Here is a 20,315-nt window from a genome sequence, read left to right as displayed (position 1 = left end):
AATCATGCAAGTGGAATGTACTACACCATATATTCCCTGTTACATGTGCAGCCACACTGCTGAACAGGAACATTCTGGAAACATCGTGATCGTATCTTCAAATATAAAAGGGAAGAAAAAAATTCATCCACTTTCTGAATGATCGAAACACATATTGTTGATCTTCAGTGGTTACATTCTCAGCTGAAATGTGTTCAACAGTGAGTAAAGTCACATATTAAGAGAGTCTGACTGAGGGCGCTCCTCCTCAGTTCCCATGGAGCTTAGCGCACGGCTGTGGACTCAGCCGGACACCGACTGGTCCAACCCGCTGAACCACCGGGGGACAGCCAGGAGCAGAGCCCGGCTGGTCTCCGTGAGGTGAAGCCCCCACCGACAGCGCGGCTGCGGTTGCTCCCCGCGTCGTGAGCTGTGCAGCCCGGCCGCCTCCAGGAGCCTCAAGGGTACCGCTGCAGAGCCGGAGGCAGCACTATCAGGACCGCACCGTGAGGACCGCGCTGCGCCCCCTATCGAGCTATAGATGAACAACCGCATCGTCAGGACCGCTCTGTCAGGACCGCTCTGTCAGGACCGCTCTGTCAGGACCATGATTTTTATAACAGTGATAACTAACTATATAACATACAACATGTAAGGTGTATATGTAATTTACAAACGTTATTTGAACAAAAAAAGGATAAAAATTAAAGGTTATTTCAACCAAAATATTGCTTATATTGATTACTTGGTTTCTAAGACTGCCATTTGAAGAATTATGGAAATCATATGGAATTATATCTCTACATTTCAAACAAGGTAGTTTAAAAAGGTGAAAAGAGGTGCTCAACAAGGACAACTCTGGAGACACATTTATATTTTATTATTTTTATATACATTTATAAACAAAACTGAATAAATGAGGCGCCGACTCCTGCTGCAAAATCTGTGACCTCACATTCTGAGGGATGCAGAGAAACATAAACATACATAAGTATACATAGCATGGACATATCCAACAAAGTGGGCATATTTCACCTTTTCACCAAGGCAAAATATATTTTTAATTGTAAACATTTCATGCCAAAAAGTGAGCGCCACCTACTGACTAAATTGTTAGTATTCATTCATGGGTCATAACATTTACATTTTTTACACCATTTGTATTTCATTAGAAATAGTTTGAAGACCTCACATTCACGGATAACAGCTCTTTTAAAATGGCTGTCTAAATGGGCTTTGACTTTACTCAACGTTGTTGGCTGGAACAAAGTGGAGCTGCAGAATGGACAGTGATCACAAGAGCTGCGCCTGGTCAGTTGGCAGGGATGGCCCTTGTTGAATTGTTGTATGGATCTTCAAAATAAGAGAAATGAGCTTTTTTAGATCATTTTACAAGCAGAACTACACATGAATTGGGCCTAATCCTAGAACCTGACAACATGTACTTTACTAGATTTATTCTGGATAACGCTATAACATGACACAGGATGCCCAATAGATGGTGAAGAATAATCCTCCATCAACAATGATTGCTAAAAATAAATGCCTCAACAAAATAACATAATGTGATGGTGAAATGATTAACTATGAAGTAAATGTTGCAACAGGAGCACCACTAACAGTAATGCAGCTAAATTAATATCTGTTTTCTCTACTGTGACACATGAAAATACAAAAAAAAAAAAAAAACTAGCATAGACAAAAATATCTTGAAATAAAATATTTATATGGTATTATATATTATTAAATTGTCAGAGACATTTGGACATACTTATACCGTCATACGTGTTAATTAAGATGCTGGCTGGAGTTCATCGTCATCATTTGGAGCTAAAGCTACTAAAATATGGCTGTGATGCAGTTAGACAAATCAGTGAACAAACTTGGCTGTACAAATGCTGTTATAACACTGGTAGTTAGACTGTAAGTTGAGCTCAAGCAAACGACTTGTTTTTTGCAGTTTAGGAAGTTAACAAAAGCTGTGCCACAGAACTTAACACCAGTAATGAAGGAGGACACGGTAACGAATCACACGACACAGTTGACAGCATGAGGCAGCAGCCATGTAATGAATGAACAGCCAGAGCCACAACAACAACAATCCCCTCCCCAACGGGGCGGTGCGAACATAACAACATCACCACTGGCGCAAGATGTCACAAACATCAAAGAATAAAAGGTTCTAAACAAACGTTACTTTGTGTTCTCACTTCAAAGTACCGTATTGGCCCGAATATAAGACGATGTTTTTTCCAGAAATTGTATCCTCAAAAGTGGGGTCGTGTTATAATCGCGGACTTACGGTAGATGGTCAATACGCACCTGCGCCACGAGATGGCCCAGATGACTGCATGACCAGAGAGCGCGTGGCATGATGAAATGAGATCAAATGATCTGATGAAAAATGGCGGATCATCTGGAACAAAGGGGCTCGAACGCTGGACAACTGAGCAAACAACAGAGGCGAAGTTATGATACCAACTTTTAACTGATGGTGATCAACGCAGCAGAGTCATCAAACTACTGCCAAGCCGCCAGGAGATCTGGTGGAGCAGAGCCTCGTTCTTATTGGAGAGCACAGAAAAAACGCCTACAGATGCTAACACTATGAGAAAAGCTTTCCGTGGTCCCAAGAGAGACGCTTCAGAGAGACTGATAGAAGGGTGAGTGAATACGTCTCTGAAAGACGGAAAGACGGAATGTCCACCACCAGAGCCTGATTCAGCTGAAGGAACTGGAAAGTTATTTACATCATTTATGCAGTTTTGACCCCTTGAGGTTCTTATTTGTTGCTTATTGTTTCTTATTTTGAGAAAGAGAATATATTTTTTATTCAATACTGTAGTAATATTTTTTCATTTTATATCTCGTGAAATGTTATCTCAGTTGTGAGTTTGTGAGTTTATAATAATTGCATAATAAAAAGTAGGTTTATGAGTGACCTTATTGTCTTCAGCATTTTTTTTTCCACAAAGTGATCTTTGAAAAATAGGCGTCGTGTTATAATCAGAGTCATCTTATATTCGGGCCAATACGGTAATAAAACAATCAACAGTAAGTACTCAGTCTCAGCGGTCATTCATCATGGCGATTAATGCTTCCACTGGCAGGTGAGCATCAACTGAGCAGGTAAAATGTCTTGATAAGAACCAATCAGTATTTTGCTTAGTAAACCGTTTATTATAAACAGCACATGAATTTGTACTTTGCTCCTTAAACATTTTAAATTGTACAAATATTTTCAGTAACCATCCTTCACAACAGTAACTTTTTGAACTGCTGGTTTATCTGGAGGGAAATCATCCTTAAAACAGTAAATTATGCAGGATACCTGTGTTGAACTACATGCACATTCTAAAGCAGGTGGCAGGGGATTCTGTCCAGAAAAAGAACGGTCCTTGCGGTGCTGTTCGGTTCTTCAACTTGGTCTCGATTGGGACGCTAAAGCGTGGGTCTGACAGAGCGGTCCTGACGGTGCGGTTCTGTTTATTCATCTATGGCTCGATAGGGGGCGCAGTGCGGTCCTGAAAGTGCTGCCTCCGGCTCTGCAGACATACTATTGCCGCTGGCTGGGCTGTGCAGCCGCGCACTACGCCCCTTGGTGGGGAGACTGGAGGACGGGCTGTGATCGCAGAAACAGATTGTGTGATTCTGATGACTGAGAGGCTGGAGGTGGAGAATCTGTCTGGAGCTTCATGTTTGCCTTTTTGTTTGAACTGACGAGCTTATCTACACGCAAGCAGAGGCAGTTTCCTCATGTGACCAGGTCTCAAAGCCTGATGGGAACCACAGTCGAAACTTGGAGGCAGCTTGGAGGCAAACTCTAAACACAGTCTTGTCTCTCTAATGGACGCCATTATTCAAACACACCCATCACAGATACAAAGTTCCTGGAGTATCAAACTGCTTTCTGCTCCAGACATCTCTAGAAAAGCTGTGAGCACGTAAATCTCAGAGGTTATGAAAGCAAAGCTCTTTAGTCTCTTCCAGCCTTCAGTTCAGTTTTCTCATTTAAAGAATTTACTGTGATCGCCACAGATTGAGTTCAGAAAAAATGAACAAACACTGTCAGATAAAAACATTTCCTGTTTGAATTGATGTATTTTAGACAAAAGGAGGCTGGATAGTCAGGATTAGTTTTTTATGACTTGTTTAATTTGTGACTACACCTCTTTATCTGTAAAATACATTTTCCTTTAAGAATTTCTGAATTAATCACAAAGTTCAGACAAAATCTACCTTTGTTGTTCATTATGAATTAAGATATTAGAGGAGTTTGAACCAGGGATTAAAATATGAGTTAAACTTTAAAATCATTAAAATATCATCAAAATTGTAGCATCTTTAATTTAAATGTTTACGGTTGTGCACCATTTCAGATTTAATTCATCTATTTTAGTCGAGTTGTTGTATTGAAGTGATGTTTAAAAGGACGAGGTTAAGAATATTGGCTACAGATAAAAGTTTTGGAAACGTTGATTTTTAAAGAGTTTTATAAGTTCTGATCTGCTGCTCAACTCCAAATTCCGTCTTTAGCTGAATGTTAATCTGCTGACTCCACTAAAGGAATGTATTGTTGTGTTGATTCACCAGAGTCTCATGTTCCTCCACCTTTCTGTTAGTGACAGTTAAAGGGAAGCGCCGTCGATTTCAGGAATTCAAAACCTCTCATTGTTTATTTTCTGGCTGATCTTTCCAGGAACTCACAACTCTTTAAAAAGGAGCCAAAACAGGTGGAATTCTCCTTTAATGAAGTGTTAAAAATGTGTGAAATCAACCTCAGAAATGTGTCGATGTTCAAAATGTTTCCGATAATCATTCCATTGCACAGAGTTTACTTTACATGCAATCTTTTAATTTTGTGGGGAAATTTTGCTTTACTGTGTTAATGGTGTTTAGAGAAAATAAAAGATTTCAGAAAATGTCAATATTCCACTGAGGCAAATGAGCTACATTTATTTAATCTTTCTCTGAGCTTCTGGACTCAAAGAATATTAATGAGCTGCAGACTTTTTAAGAAACTATATTTGTTAAATGCTGTGTTTGGGTTTGAGTCGTGTGTTTTTATTGGTTTAAAGTCAGATGACCTTGAGTGACCTTCCATTCTGAGAGCAGAGGATTTAATCTGCTTTCTGAAGCAGTGAACTGAACTCTGGGAACCATCATGGAGCAGTTCATTCAAGCTGCTCTTCAGACTTTTGGCCACCAGGTGGCGCCAAAGAGGACGGTGTAGAAAAGCTTCCATCCAGCATCAGAGCTTCAGAAAGCTTCATTTGTCCATCAGTGTGAAAAAGAGCTTCACTTCCAGCCTGTCAGCAGACTGACAGACTCAGACTCTCAGTCAGACTCTCCTTCAATCAGTCCAGCTGAGACCAGACTGGTCCAATCAGGACCGGCTGGGCTGGACCAAAACACAAGGACTGTTTGAAACACAGAAAATGAACCTTCACCACATTTTAACAGAATAACTGGATATAAGTTGAAAGAAAATAATGAGGAAGTGGTCAAGGAGGAGACAGACGAGTGTCTTCTCCCACAGTGGACGCCACACCGTGACATTACAAAGAAAGAGATCAAAGAACTTGTTGAGTCTTAACTTCAGGAACTCCTAAAGGAAATGAAATCAAGGATTGATTTTTGGAAACTTGCAGAAGAACACTGATTCAGTTCACATTTACAATCCAACATCAACAACTCAAACGTCAAACTGTGATCAGAAGAGTCCTGTCCTCATCGTCTCCACTGCTGCTGACAAAGACTTGAGGAGGTTAGAAAACGTCCTGAAACTTAAACTGACCACATATTTACAAAGTGTTGGAGGCTCCGTCTGTGAGCCCTGCTGAACTCCACTGATGTTCTCTGGATCTCTGATTGGTGCTGACAGGACTGCTGTCAGAGACAGAGACCGTCCTTCCTACAGAGGACACAGACTCACTGAACAACCAGAGGACCGGAGTGTAAATCCAGCATAGAGAGGTTGAGAGAATGTGGTGTTGAAGGTGTAGAGGTGGATCAGAGAGTCAGAGGAGACTCTGAAGAAGGACAGAGAGCCAGCAGGACAGTCCACATACACTGCTACTCTACCAGAGGAGGAGGAGGAGGAGGAGGAGGAGGAGGAGATGGATGTTTCTCCATTATTGTGCCAGACAGAGTAACCTAGACCAGAGCAGCTCAGACTCCAGGACTGATCATTCCGTCCAAACAAACACTCCTTCATGTCTCCTCTCCTCCTGATTCCTCTGTAACTCACTGATACATAAACCTTTCCACTCCACTCGACCTCCCAGTAACATCGACCACTCAGATCATTTCTACACAGCAGCTGATCAGTCCAGTCTTCAAATCTGTCTGGATGATCAGGATACGGCTGCTCTTCCTCCACACGTGTCACCTTCCTGTTGTTGTTGGACAGTTTGAGGAATCTGTTCATTGAGTTTGTGTCCAGTTCAAGCTGAGAGAAATCTGATGGAGAGAAAGAGAGAAAAGTCATCCTCTGACACATGTGATGGATTTCTTCTCTCTGGACTTCCTGACATGTTGTTCATTCAGAGAAAGTTTCATGAGGAAACTTTTTGTCAGACTTCTCTTGTCAGTAATGTTTGAATGAATCAAAACCTTTGATTGAAAGACAAACAGACACTGTTTGGTCCTCATCAGTCCAACTTACACTTCCTGGGACCAGGTTTTAACCTCTGCTCTCCACCATGGTCCACCCTGCAGGAAGAAAGACAGTCAGAAGGGTTTTCTCTCCAACAGGAGTCCTAACTGCTGCTCAACATGAAGCAGAGCTCCTCAGAAACAGGCTGAAAGAGCTCTGAGTCCACACTCTGGGACTGTTTCACTCAGGACAGCAGTCAGCTCTGGATGGATGAATGAAGAAGATGAAGTGATGAATGAAGCCTCCTCTGATGTTTCAGCTCACACTGACTCATTTCAAAGGTTCAGACTTGGTTCAAAGTCTCTGTGGAGACGTTTGGAGGCTGAAAGTGTTTCTGCTGCTTTGGATCAGTGTGATGAAGATGAAACCCGTCGGCATGTTTCTGCTCCTCTCCTCCTAAAGACAGCAGGAAAAGGAGCTTTCAAAGGATCCTTCACACTTCTGGAGTTTTCACTGAAAGACTCCGTCTGACAGAGAAGAAGAGAAGTTCTGTTTCTCTTCATCAACCAGCTCCAACACACACATGGAGAAAAGTCTCCATTCAGCCAAAACACACAGAAAACCCTGAAGATCATGTTGGAATGGAAAGTGGATGAATTCTCATCAGGATTTTAAGAGTGAAGAGAAAAACAGCAGTTTGATCAAAGGATTCAAACTCCAGGTCCAGATGTCTGAACCACATCACAGAGGCTTCAAACTCTCATTTCTATCATCAGGGTTCAGCTTTTCTTGGTCCTTGTGTCATAAAAATCACTGTTAACAATCAGTGCACTGCAAAAAAGGATAACCTAAATACAAGATGTCAACACTTAATTAAAGAAAATTACTCTTAAAACTAGTGAAATTATCTGTCCATGCAGCAAGTGAATTTTACTCAAAATCAGACCTTGATATAAGAATATTAAACCAAGAAATAAGTCTCTGTATCTTAAATATATCTTAAATCAAGTGAGATGAGACATTTTGACTGAAAACAAGACTTTTGAACTTGGTAAGATTTTGAATTTTTGCAGTTTTTGCAGTGTGGAGACATTTTGTAGACCAGGAGTCTTTAACTAAAATGTTAAGAGGCTCAGTTTGATGATATTTCTTGAAGTAAAGGTCCAGAAGATCAGAATGTTGAACTATTTAGTGTGATATATATTTAAAGTTCTGTCAACATCTGTATGTAATCAACACCTGAGTGTCAAATCTAATTCATTCAGTGAAATTCACAAAGTGTTTGTTAATATTTATTGTCATGAAACATGGAACTGAAAATAAATGTTTGACTGTCAATATAATGTTCTGTCATTTACTAAATAAAAGTCAGGTTCATTTTCAAAATAAGACAAACTAATCAAATGTTCAGCAGCAGTGCTGGACTTCAGAACAATAAACCAGATCTGACAGATCATCAGTGTAAAGACAGGTTAACTCCTGGAGAAATGCTCTCTTTCCTCCTCAGGGAGAAATCGGAGCTCTTGCTTGACCTGCCAAGATGTTCCAGCTGGACTTCAGTGGAGTCAGAGTCTTTCTCAGACTCAGGTGGAGCTGCTCATTGGTGAGCCTGGAACCAGGTGGAGTTTAGTTTCCTGCTGGAGAAAGCTGCCTCTCAGCTGTGTTGGAGCCAAACATGGTCCAGAGGGAAGGAGGAAGAAAAACTCTTCATTCTGGATGAAATGTTCTGTTTTCACTGTCAGCTTTTCTTTTGAGTTCCATTTGGTAACTATTGTTCCTCAGCTTTCTCTGTCTCAGTGGACTTCCTCTTTCTCTCCACTCTTCTCATTTCCAGCATGAACTCTCACGTCTGTCTGAGCTGCAGAACCTTCATGTTTCACCCTGAAACACTCAGACTTGATGGTCTGCCTGGTTTCATGTGACGCTTCACTCACACACAGCTGGTGTGTGTGTTTCCTCCTCCACTGAATCACGACCATAAAGACTGTAAAAGCTGAGCTGCTTCAAAAAGAAGCTCCGTCAGCTTTGAAATCAGAACCTGCTGTTTTAGCTGTCAGTGCTGCGTCTGCAGGGCTGGACAGGAACCAAGGAGATTTACTCGAGTACTGCTCTGAAGCACATTCTTTAAGGATCTGTACTTTACTGGAGTGTTATTTTTTGGGAAAACTTTTGACTTTCACTCCAAAACATTTGAAAGACAAATGATAAACTCCACTACATTTCTATGAAGAGCCTCACTGCTCGTTACTTTTAAGAATAGATTTGAAGTCAGAGGATAAAAGTTATTTTCTGATTCGTCCAGGTGGAGTTGTGGTAAAAGACAGGAAGCGCAGAGCAAATGTTGGAAAGTTTATCGTGGTAAAAATGGCGACAGCGACACAAACTACAGTTTAACACAGGAGAACAAACCTCGAGTCCATGTTGGAGTTCTTTGAAATGAAGAATGATTTGTATTGTTTTAAATTTTCACTTTGCTTGTCACACTAAAACTTCGTCTCCACCAGGGAGGAACGGATTACATGTAATGTTGTCATGTAATTAGGATACAAAAAAGTAATTAATCCATTACAGTACATAAACAATGTGTATCTGGTTCCAGATATATCTGATCAAAACAGGGATTACTGAGCAGAATTACTGTTGAAAATCAGGCAGAATAATTCAGAATTACAACAGACATCCACACCATCCACAGACATTGAGGCTGTTTTCACATATATTTGGGTCGAGCCAAAGGAGCCGCACCAGTAAAAAAGATGCAATGTTTCAGTTTTCAACTCATACGTCCCTTTTCACATGTGCTTTTCATGACCGCGAAGAGCAGCCGCTCCAAACAGGAGAAGTGTGGGTATCCATGACAACCAGGCGGAAGTTGGTGTAAAACCAAAACAGCAGCCTTGCTCAGGGCTCTCAAGTCTCAGTGACAGTCACGCATTTCAGTCTCTTGTCACGCACTCACGCCACACATTGTATTTTTCACGCTGAAAAAAAAAAAGAAAAACTGGTAAATTATTCTGGTGCGCCGCTGCTATGGAACCGCTACGGATCCAGTCACCAGTCGCAAAAGATGGCATGCCATCTTTTCCTGCTTCAAGCCCTGGAATAATCTGACACATTATTTTTTTATTGACGAAGTTAGAGTAAGTCACTGATTACATTTGTTGACAAGTAACTTGTAATTGTCCCAGACTCCATGTTTGAAGCAACCCTCCCATCCCTGATCACCTCCTACTAAACTCCCTGTCCAGCTGGAGAAAGCCTGTGGAGGTGAGATGACGAGTCAACATCTGTTTCATTCCAGATCAGTATTTTAAATGAAGCCTCCTGGACTCTGAGGAACTGCAGTTTGATGTCAAGGTCAGTGAAATGATATTTGATCCTCTACTTTGTCCCACTGGGGCCAGTCCTGTGTGGATTCATCAGTTAGTTAACTAGATAGTGAACAAACCAAGTTAACTACAATACTTGACCAGTTAGAGAAGGTTTTCCAGCAACAGTAATCCTGACAGACTGAGTAACTTTATTTCTTTACTCTTTTTAACTCAGTATTTCTCCCACTGTTTGATCTGCTGTAAAGCCTGATAATGGTACAAACCTGATGTTCTTTTGGAGTTGCTGGGAGTTAATCTTCAGTGTTTGAATTGTATGTTTGGTTGTGAACAAAAAGAAAAAAAAATTAAAATGAACACAATAATCGTCCTTTTGTTAACTCAGTTGTGTTTCAGCAGGAATCTCTCCAGGATCGGCAGCAGATTCTACCAGTTTTTTTCCACAGCTTCAATCAGCAGGTCGATGCATTCAGTAGATTGTTTCAGTGGTTTGGTTGAGTTCATTCATTGTGGTAATGATGCAATAAAGTTTGACATTCAGATGAAAATGTACTTTTATTACTGAAGTATTTTCTAAAGCAGGTACTCCAGTACTTTAACTTAAACAATCTGACCTAACGGCTTTCTCTTGTATTGGAGTAATATTTGACCAGGAGGATCAGAACTTTTACTCCAGTCATGGAGCTAAGGACTTTGTCCACCACTGAGGGTCTGTATGGGACGGGGTCTTGGTTCAGACCTGGACCACAGTCCACCTATTGAGGACCACTGCTGTGGACAGTCTCAGTGTCCATGAGGAGCTCCTGCTGTGTGTCCATACCTGAGAGTGTCCAGACTGCACTGTGGATCCTCCACTGCAGCAAACAGCTTCTCCACTCCTGAGGCTCCTGGATGGTTGTAGCTCAGGTCCAGCTCTCTCAGATGGGAGGACTTGGAGCTCACAGCTGAGACCAGAGAAGCACAGCCTTCCTCTGAGACCAGACACCCTGACAGACTGGAGGCACAAACATGGCATCAAGTCAACCAGGAAGAAGGAAGATCCTCCACATGATCAAGCAGCAGCTGGATCCTGACCTGAGAGCTTCCAGTTTACAGTGAGGACTCTCCAGTCCAGAAGACAGTAGCTTCACTCCTGAATCCTGCAGCTGGTTGTTACTCAGGTCCAGATGTGTCAGACTGGAGGACTGAGAGCTGAGAACTGAGGACAGAGCTCCACAGCTTGTCTCTGACAGACCACAGCTGCTCAACCTGGAGAAGAAGAAGATCAGTCAGTCATGTGGAAAACAAAGAAGACCACAAAGTGAGACAAGAAGTCCAGTCAGTGGACCTCTGAGCAGATCTGAACTTTCTCTGGAACAGGTTCATTTCATTAAAGAAGTTCTGTCTCCACTGACTGACTGTTTATTCATTCATGTTGAAGTCAGCATTAGTAAAGTCATTGTCCAGAACCAGCATGAACAGAACCTGTGTTGACACAGAGAGCAGTGTGTAGAGCTGTGATGGAGCAGCTGGAGCCACAGATCTCTGAAGAACCTCCATCAGCTGTCCTGGGACCAACTAGACCACATGAGTCAAACTCTGGTCCTTGATTGCCGGCATCCTCCATGTTGCAGGTCTCTCCCACTTCAAACACACCTGACTGTAATGAGGACTCAATACTGGGCTTCTGGAGAAGCTTGGTGGAGACACCATCATGAGATGGAAGCCAGGTTTACACAAACGGTTGCAAACCACTCGTAAAGTGGCGTGAAGTGTGCGTAAACCCGTCGGGACTGCGTGCCATGTCGGGACAAGAATTTTGAAATGTTCAAAATTTTGGTCACGACAAAATATCGTGAACGGGCCGTGAACTATGCGCCAACTGTCCGTGAACGCCTCGTGAACTCGTCGGGACAATGCGGGAGGATGCTGCCAGTCGTGGCCACCGGCGAGGACCCGGAAAAGGGCCCCATGCGGGGGATTTTCGACACACTGTCGTTGCAGCATCAAGTGTAGCGCCTCTAATTTGTTATGTAGAGTAGGTCCACAGCCTGTTGATTGTGAGCTGGCGTGTGGTGCAGTAATCAGGCTGTGACCTGCAGAGCAGTGATCGTGGCTAAGACGTGTAAGTTTCCTTTTATCTTCATTTGATTCACTGCTAACTTCATCCTAAGTTATACTGATTGTTGCACTGTGTGTTTTCACAGGGGGACTTTTTCCTTGTTGACATCTGTACAAAAAACCCCTTTTAAAATTGAGCTCAAAATAAAGACAACAAGAGACTGTGGACTGCAGTGCTCATTTCAAAGGGACAACATCAAAATGGTAAATGGTAAACGGTCAATGGACTACACTTGTGTCGCGCTTTTTACCCTGCACTGACAGAGCCCAAAGCGCTTGGCACTGCAATATCACATTAACCCATTCACACCATACGCCATACCCATTCACAAGCCGAAAAGACGGACGTCATTCAACTCAGAGTGGTCAGAAGAGCACGCATTTATTAGCAAGAGCAGCAAAGGCGATTTACATGCTTATTGCAAACTTTATCGATGTGATGTTGACACCTAACCTTGCCGGCAAGCTGAATTCTGGCGGCATTTGCGCTCGGGCTCTGATCTTTTTCGGTTGGACCAATCACACGTCGTTTTGGGCGGGACATGAAGCTTTGACGGAAGCAGGAAGCGACGGACTGCTAATAATATTAGCATGGCTAGCGAAAACAGTGGATGTCCCACCAGCGATTACATCTGTTTTGATGAATCCTCTATTGCGTCTTTGAAAAACGATCAGCAAGAGGTTTTTTCTTTGCGGTGATTGGCTGAAACCAAACATGGTTAGGCTGGGGTGACCATATTTTGAATTTCAAAAAAGAGGACCGTGGTGGGGGGGGGCGTGTTTGAGACACAAATTCAGATTGGCTTCTCAGCTTCTCGGAGGTTGATGAACATGCTTTATTATGCTTCAATGATGCGAAACTAACTTCTTTAACAAAGTAAAATAAGACTTAAAAACTTGTAGCAAAATAATAGCTCTCTTAGGGCCAATCCCAATTCTCCCCCTTACCCCTCCCCCTCAGCCCTACTCCTATGATATGCACGTTCACGAGGCTTCAGGGCTCTCCCAGTTCTACTTTTTGAATAGGGGTAGGGGAGAGGCGGAGGGCTATTTCACCCCTTTCAGAGAAGTCTGCATCGATGCTCCCTATTCTCAATATGGGTAGGCGGAGTTTCACATAAAAAGCTATAAAAAGTGCATTTGCTTCACTGAAATTTATAGATATACTAGCGTGACAGTGTCCCAGTCATGGATTAACGTTTTAGCGCTGCGTAGCACCGTTTCCGATCGGAAATCAGTGTGTCCTGCTCCTGCAGGATAAAACTTTGGCCCGGGGGGGCAAGCGATGGCGATCAATGCCGACGGCGCTCAGTGGTTCTCTGATCCCACTCTATAGCGATAGGAGGCGCTAATGCGCCTGTTGAAATGGTGCCATCCGCCGATAACAACACAGAAGAAGAAGAAGAAGCGCTCCGCTGTCTGACGGCCCGAACGCACTGGACGCGGAAGCGCCTCCCATGTTAACCTATGTAACCGGCCGCACCGAACGCGCAGTGGAGCGCCGCGCGCGCCGCGGCTCGCGCTCTGCAGCGCGCCCGCTCCGCTTCGTTCTATTTTTCACGCGAGCCGCGAGCGCCGGGAGCGCCATATATCAAGCTGGATCAAGCAGATCGGACCAGACAGGAAGTCGGAAACAGAAAAGGCAAGAGAATCCGGTCAATTTTCAAAATATAACAAATTAAATGACAATTAGTTACGGACGGTGTTGCTCGCCCGTCTATAATTTGTCACTTGGGTCTAATCACAAGACAGATGGACACACAAACAGACATACGCATGTACGCACCCAAACACACACACACACACACACACACACACACACACACACACACACACACACACACAGCGACAGACATTCACGTGATGCAGAAAGAAAGAGGACAGGAGGAGAAAATGTCTCTCCACAGGTCACCAAAACACACACATCCATACTGGCAGAGCGAGACAGAGGGAACAGGGAACAAACGTGAAAACCGAGAGCTGACGGAGCCAGCCGAGTGCAGCCGATGTGTGACTAGCGCGGAGAGCGCAGGCAGCAGATACGCCTCCAGTGCGAACAGCCAAGCGCCGGCGCGGAGACGCACGCGGCGCGCGCCGGCGCCTCCGCTACGCTTCCGCGTCCAGTGCGTTCCCGGCGTGAAGCCCCGTCTTCTCTGCTCCGTCTGTGTGTGTGTGTGTGTGTGTGTGTGTGTTCTCGTATTTCTATCCTTGTTGGGGCCAAATGTCCCCACAAGGATAGCAAAACGTGGAACGACGTGCCTTGTGGGGACCTTTTTCCGGTCCTAAGTAGGAGAAACAGTGTTTTCTTGACCATGTTGTTGTTACTGAAAAAAGTAAAAGTGCAAAAACATTTCTTTAGGGTTAGGCTTTGTTGTGGTGTGGGTTAGGGTTAGGGTTAGGGTTAGGGTTAGGGGCTAGACATGAATGGGAGTCAATGGACGGTCCCCACAAGGATAGAAATACAAGACTGAGCGTGTGTGTGTGTGTGTGTGTGTGTGTGTGTGTGTGTGTGTGTGCGTGTGAGAGCGCGCGGCGCAGATCGGCTCACAAGACGCCTGTTGGTAATTACGTCGCGCAACAAAGTATCATAGTACTGTGTGCAAAGCGCTGGTCAGTTTACGTTTACGTGCTCTGAGAAACAGTGAACCCCGGACATTTCCTTGAATTTAAAAAACCCGCCCAGACGCCCCGGACAGGACGTAAAAAGAGGACATGTCCGGGTAAAAGAGGACGTATGGTCACCCTCGGTTAGGCGGGCGCACGGTGTCCTTCCGTCCAATGAACGCAAAGAGTTCTACAGCAAGTTCCTCCTCCCCCCAACGGATTTGCCGAGTGAAATCCCAGATTGACGTGAAGCAATTCGCTGCTGCTCATGTCAATATGGCTTCTGCCAGGTCAGCTGACATTAGCACCCAAGGAAAGGCGGCCATTGAAAGGCACCGGGCGCAGAGAAGCACCATTTCAACAGACGGGCTGCAGGTGCCTCCTCCCTGCGGTTATTTTTTCGGGAAGCAACTTATATCTTTGTAGAGCTTTGTAAAGTCGATCAGGCACATTTGTGGTTTACATAAAAAAGTTGTATATATTTTTTGCACTGCACTTTGAAATGTTTTGAATAAATACAAATATTATGAAAAAATCACCTTTTCAGGAATATTATTTTTTCCTACTCACATATGCCCCCCCCCCCGACCCCCCGACCTGTCCTCCTTTGTGGTGTTGTGGAACTGGCCACCCGAAGCACATAGCTGCAGTGAATAAAGACAGCAGGCAATAAAACACAGACTTCCCCCAAAAAACAGTGGAATCAGATAATTGTTCAGAATAGCTATCCAATACGAACATGAAACATGAGCAACCAAACACCTAAATCCAACTGACTGCAGTTAAATGATTGATTACAAACTCTGCAGGCTGTCTGGCAATAACTTTTCTCTCTCGCTGACCCACACACACGCCCAGGTACACACGCCCAACACAAACTAACAATTCAAATCAGTGAATGCAAGTGAATTCCAGCCAATCAGAGACAGAGGAGGGCGGCTCATGGCATTATCATATGGTCAGTATGGCTCATATATCATGGTGAGACGAGTGGCGAGCTGGTAGCAGGGAACCAGGAGTGGTGAGGCAGCAGGATAGCAGCACGGCTACACCAGCAGTGAACCCAGGCACCAGGGACAGAGGAGCATGCCTGTGGGTACCGGCATAGCACAGCGAGGCCGTCAGCCCAACATGGACGCAGCGTTTCACCGCGGACCTCGCCCACGCCCCCTGGTCATTAAGGCGGGCAACATCGTCACCAACCTGAGGGAGGACATCTGCTAGCTGAGCTCAGGGACAAAGACGATCTGCTGGAGAAGGCCCGGACGTTGGCAATAGAGCAATTAATGGTCGTTTCGTCCTTCATGAACGCCACTGCTCCAGCGCCCTGGCCTCCCTCCTGCTCTACACCGGACCACCAGCGTTCATGGGCGGAGGTGGTAGTGCGGGGCCAAAAGCCCAAGACCACCGTGGCTCCACCTCACCTACGCCTTCATGCCCTGATGCAGTATGACGGCGGCAGAGCGGCGGGCGTGAGGGTCCGCGGTCTGCTGTGGTTTCTGTTGCTCCCGCGTCCTCTGACGGGTCCGCCACTCGCCGCCATAACAACAACAACAACAACAACACGGAAGCCACGCCACCAGACACCGCCAGACTCTGCCATGACTCCGGTTCACTACACTCCGGCCCCGAAGACGGATCTCTCCCCTGGATCTAGATCACTCCGCTTCAGTCATGGAGCCGGACTGTTCCCCGTCGGTCCCGGAGCGGCAGCAATCGTCCCGGACCTCGACCTCCGCTGCTCGCCGAAGGCAGTGAGGAGGCGCTCCGGGAGCCACCACTAGCGCCCCAGAGAGAACCAGGACTACCGCTCCGGGAAGAACCAGGACCACCGCCCCAGCAACGAGGCTGCTGCCAGCGGCACCGTGAGCGCAGAGCGCTCCCCGGCCCCGGATGCCCGAGCACGCTGGGCAGCTCCATCTTAGCAGGTAACATTCAGCACGCAGTCCACACATCCCCGCTGACTGACTACCTGGAAGCCCCCCCCATCCACCACACACCACACACATCCCTCACACACCTCCACCACCCACACACACACCAGACAATGTCCACAATATCCCTATCATCACCTCCTTCAGACGCCACATCCCCCGGACTGTTTTTAAACAACAAAGGACTCTTAACAGTAAAGCTCCACAGAGCGACCATCCAGCCGCCCACCACCATTAATATGGCCCTGCTGAATGTGCGCTCTTTTAAACAAATCTTTCATTATTAATGATCTTATTTTAGACATTAATTTAGACAGTCTGCTTTTAACTGAGACATGGCGGCACTGATGCTCCTGTTATCCTCACTGAGGCTTCTCCACCGAGTTTTAACTTTTTATTCTCAACCAGACAGGGTAAGAGGGGTGGAGGGACTGCTTCCATTTTAAAAAACTCATTGAGTGTGTGTGAAGTGGCTTTAACCAGTTTTACTTCTTTTGAGCACCACGTCTTTGTTTTTAGCAGTCCCCCGATCCTGTGTTTAACAGAGTCCAGACCCCCTCAGTACTCCAGTCTTTTTATTAGTGAATTTTCAGAATTTTTATCAATAATTCATTGTAAATTGTTGAATAATTTTATAATATTCTTTACATCATGCTTATTATATTATGTTATTTAGTATTATTCATATTATGCATGTTTTTGGTTGTGTGTGTACACATGGGTGGACAAAACAATGTATTCTTCAGGTTTGCCTGTCTACCATGTTTCATTTTTACGGCAGCCTCTTGGCAGCTGGACAGTTTGTTTTTTTTTAAAGTTATGACTTTCGGTCAATTGTCTCTCTGTCTCCCTCTGGTGCAAATGAAGCTCATTGGATAAGAAATGTGACACTATGATTTGTTGCACAACACCTGGCATTTGGGACGACTTGATGGAGACTTGATGGAGGCTGAGAGGGCCTCCCAAGGGGTCAAGACATTGACCTTTGTAGGGAGGGGGGAGCAATTGTGTCTTGACGAAGACTCAACTAAGATTCAACGAATGGTTTTGAACAATTGTGTCTTGACGAAGAATCAATTAAGCAGCAACAAACTCCCAAGAAATAGTATAAATAGATGGAGCGGAGAGCGATCGGCGCGTCAGTTCTTTGGTCGACCTGGCTGCCAGGAGGTTTTTTTGGGAATAAAGTCCTCCTTTTTGCATTCTGACTCTGACTCTGCCTGATTTTTCTGAGGAGAACTACGATGGAAGACTTCAAGAACCAAGAATGGATATACTTGAGGATTTTACGTTTTTTCTGGAATATATGTTTGTGGGGTGTTTTGCACCGTGACTGGCCTAGGATACTTTTTTTAAATAAATTCCACGACATATTATAGTAGAATTTTAATAACTGGTGATTTTAACTTCCATGTTGATAAACATCTCGGACTCAATGTCCAAAGAATTTTTAAACCTTTTAAAGTGTCTAGGTTTTAACCAGCATGTCACACAGTCAACTCACAGCAGAGGACACACCCTGGACCTGGTTCTAACCCCCTGGACCTGGTTCTAACCCCCTGGATCTGGTTCTAACCCCCTGGACCTGGTTCTAACACCCTGGACCTGGTTCTAACCCGGTCTGTCCATCAGTGTGTCCTCTGTTGTTGACCTGGCTGTGTCTGACCACCACTGTGTGTTTTTTAACATTACCAGTTTTAACCAGCAGGAAGCCCCGGTGAGAACAGTGAGGAGACGCTGCCTTACTTCTGAAGTGGCTGCAGATTTTATAGAGATCTTACAGAGCACTCCTGCTGTGATTTTACCTGCACCCTGTGATTTTATCATTGACGATTTTAACAGTAAACTGAAGTCCAGTCTGGACTCAGTCGCTCCACTTTTAACTTGATTGTTTTAAATCAAGGGCCATCCCAAACCCCCATGGAGGAAAAAATGATCAAATCAAAAAACTGAAAAGAAACTACAGGAGAGCTGAAAGAAGGTGGAGGAAATCTAAGTTCACTGCACATCACCAGATTCTATGTCAACAACTCAAAATTTACAATAATGCAGTTAAACAGGCCCGAACTTCCCACTTCTCTCAACTTATTTCAGACAGTAAAGACAACCCCCGGTTCCTCTTCTCCACCTTCAACATTTTAACAGGCTCTAATTTTAATAAAGCTTTTAAGGAGCCGACAGACGCTCTCTGTGAAGACTCTTCAGATCACTTCAGAACTAAAATCATGGACATCAGGTCTAGTCTTTTACCCCAACAGGTTCTATCAGTGAACACAGCTGAACCGTTGTCCATGCCTGAGGAAACACTGGACAGTTTGGACCTGGTTGATGAAGGACTCTTGGTCAATTTTTCTACCAAGTAAAATCAACAACCTGCCTTTTAGATCCCATCCCCACCACTTTTTAAATCATTTTATGGATTCCTGGAGGAACAGATTTTAAATATCATGAACTGCTCTCTTCAGACGGGCGTCTTCCCCACTGCCTTTAAAACGGCGGTGGTGAAGCCCCTTCTGAAGAAGAGCAATTTAGACCCCAATGTTCTTAATAACTACAGACCAGGATCCAACTGAGCATTTCTAAGTGAAGTTTTAGAAAGACTGGTTTTTAACCAAGTCAATGACTTTTTAATGATCAGTAACATTTTAGAAAGACATCAGTCTGGTTTTAGAGTGAACCACAGTACCGAGACGCCCTTTTAAAGATTTTAAATGATATCAGGTGGAATTTGGACAATAAAAAACTCAGTGTTGGTTCTGCTGGACCTGAGTGCTGCCTTCGACACAGTAGACCACCACATTTAAATAAACAGACTGAGTCACCTGGTGGGCCTCTCTGGTACCATTCTTAACTGGTTTAGTTCTTTTCTCACAGATCAATGTTTTTATGTAAGTATGGATACTTGCTCCTCAGGAACCCATGAAACTAGGTGTGGGGTTCCCCAAGGTTCAATTTTAGGTCCCATACTTTTTAATCTCAACATGCTTCCACTTGGGGACGTCATCAGGAGACACGGCATCAGTTTCCATAGTTACGCTGACGACACTCAGCTGTACATCGCCATGTCTCCTGGTGACTCAGGGCCAATAGAAACCCTTTTTAACTGTATTTCAGACATCAAGTCATGGATGCAGTGAATTTCCTGCAGCTCAACCAGGACAAGACTGAGGTTTTAGTTATCAGTCCTGAAGGTCCTGGAGGTCAGAAAGAGAAAATTTTACCTAAATTATTAGATTTTAAACCAGCACAATCAGTTAAGAACCTGGGTGTGATTTTTGACTCTGAGCTAAATTTGATTCCACACATTAAAAACATAACTACTCATCTTAAGAATATAGCCAGAGTCGCCCGTTTCTCTCTCAGGCCAGTACAGAGGTGCTAATGCAGCTTTTATCTCCTGTAGATTAGATTACTGTAATGCCTTGCTCTCCGGTCTTCGCAAAAAGAATATTTCAACCTGCAATTATTAAAAAACTCAGCTGCCATGCTGACGAGGACCAGGGGGTGGGCCCACATTACACTGGTTTTACAGTCGCTGTATTGGCTCCTAGAACCCACCGTGAGGGGGCCTTTAGCCACTATGGCCCTGCCTGTGGAACAGCCTGCCGGTGGAACAGCCTGCTGGAGAACCTCAGGACCGCTGGTATGTTTAAAGGGAGTTTAAAAACACCTTTTTAATCTATAGACTGACCTTTTATAGTCTTCTTATTTCCATCATCATTTATGTAATTTTATTCTATTATGTACCTCTAACTTATTTTACTTTTTTAC

The 20,315-nt window shown here is 44.3% G+C and overlaps 1 protein-coding gene across 1 annotated transcript in view; it reads right to left on the bottom strand.

Annotated features, from left to right (window-relative positions):
• Positions 1–5,841: 5,841 nt before the first annotated feature.
• Positions 5,842–20,315, bottom strand: part of LOC115401510 (NLR family CARD domain-containing protein 3-like) — a 22,660-nt gene continuing 8,186 nt past the window's right edge. Inside the window, exons 5-8 of the mRNA XM_030109760.1 lie at positions 10,981–11,120; positions 10,727–10,900; positions 6,672–6,693; positions 5,842–6,418 (exon numbers count right to left, since the gene is read on the bottom strand). Of these exons, the coding sequence (XP_029965620.1) occupies positions 5,894–6,418; positions 6,672–6,693; positions 10,727–10,900; positions 10,981–11,120 (861 nt within the window). The 3' untranslated portion in view covers positions 5,842–5,893. The remainder of the gene's footprint in view (positions 6,419–6,671; positions 6,694–10,726; positions 10,901–10,980; positions 11,121–20,315) is intronic.

Source organism: Salarias fasciatus, chromosome 15 (genome assembly GCF_902148845.1).
Source record: "Salarias fasciatus chromosome 15, fSalaFa1.1, whole genome shotgun sequence".
Lineage (NCBI taxonomy): Eukaryota > Metazoa > Chordata > Actinopteri > Blenniiformes > Blenniidae > Salarias > Salarias fasciatus.
The sequence above is the reverse complement of the archived record's forward strand: the minus strand, read 5'-3'. Positions and strand labels throughout refer to the sequence as shown.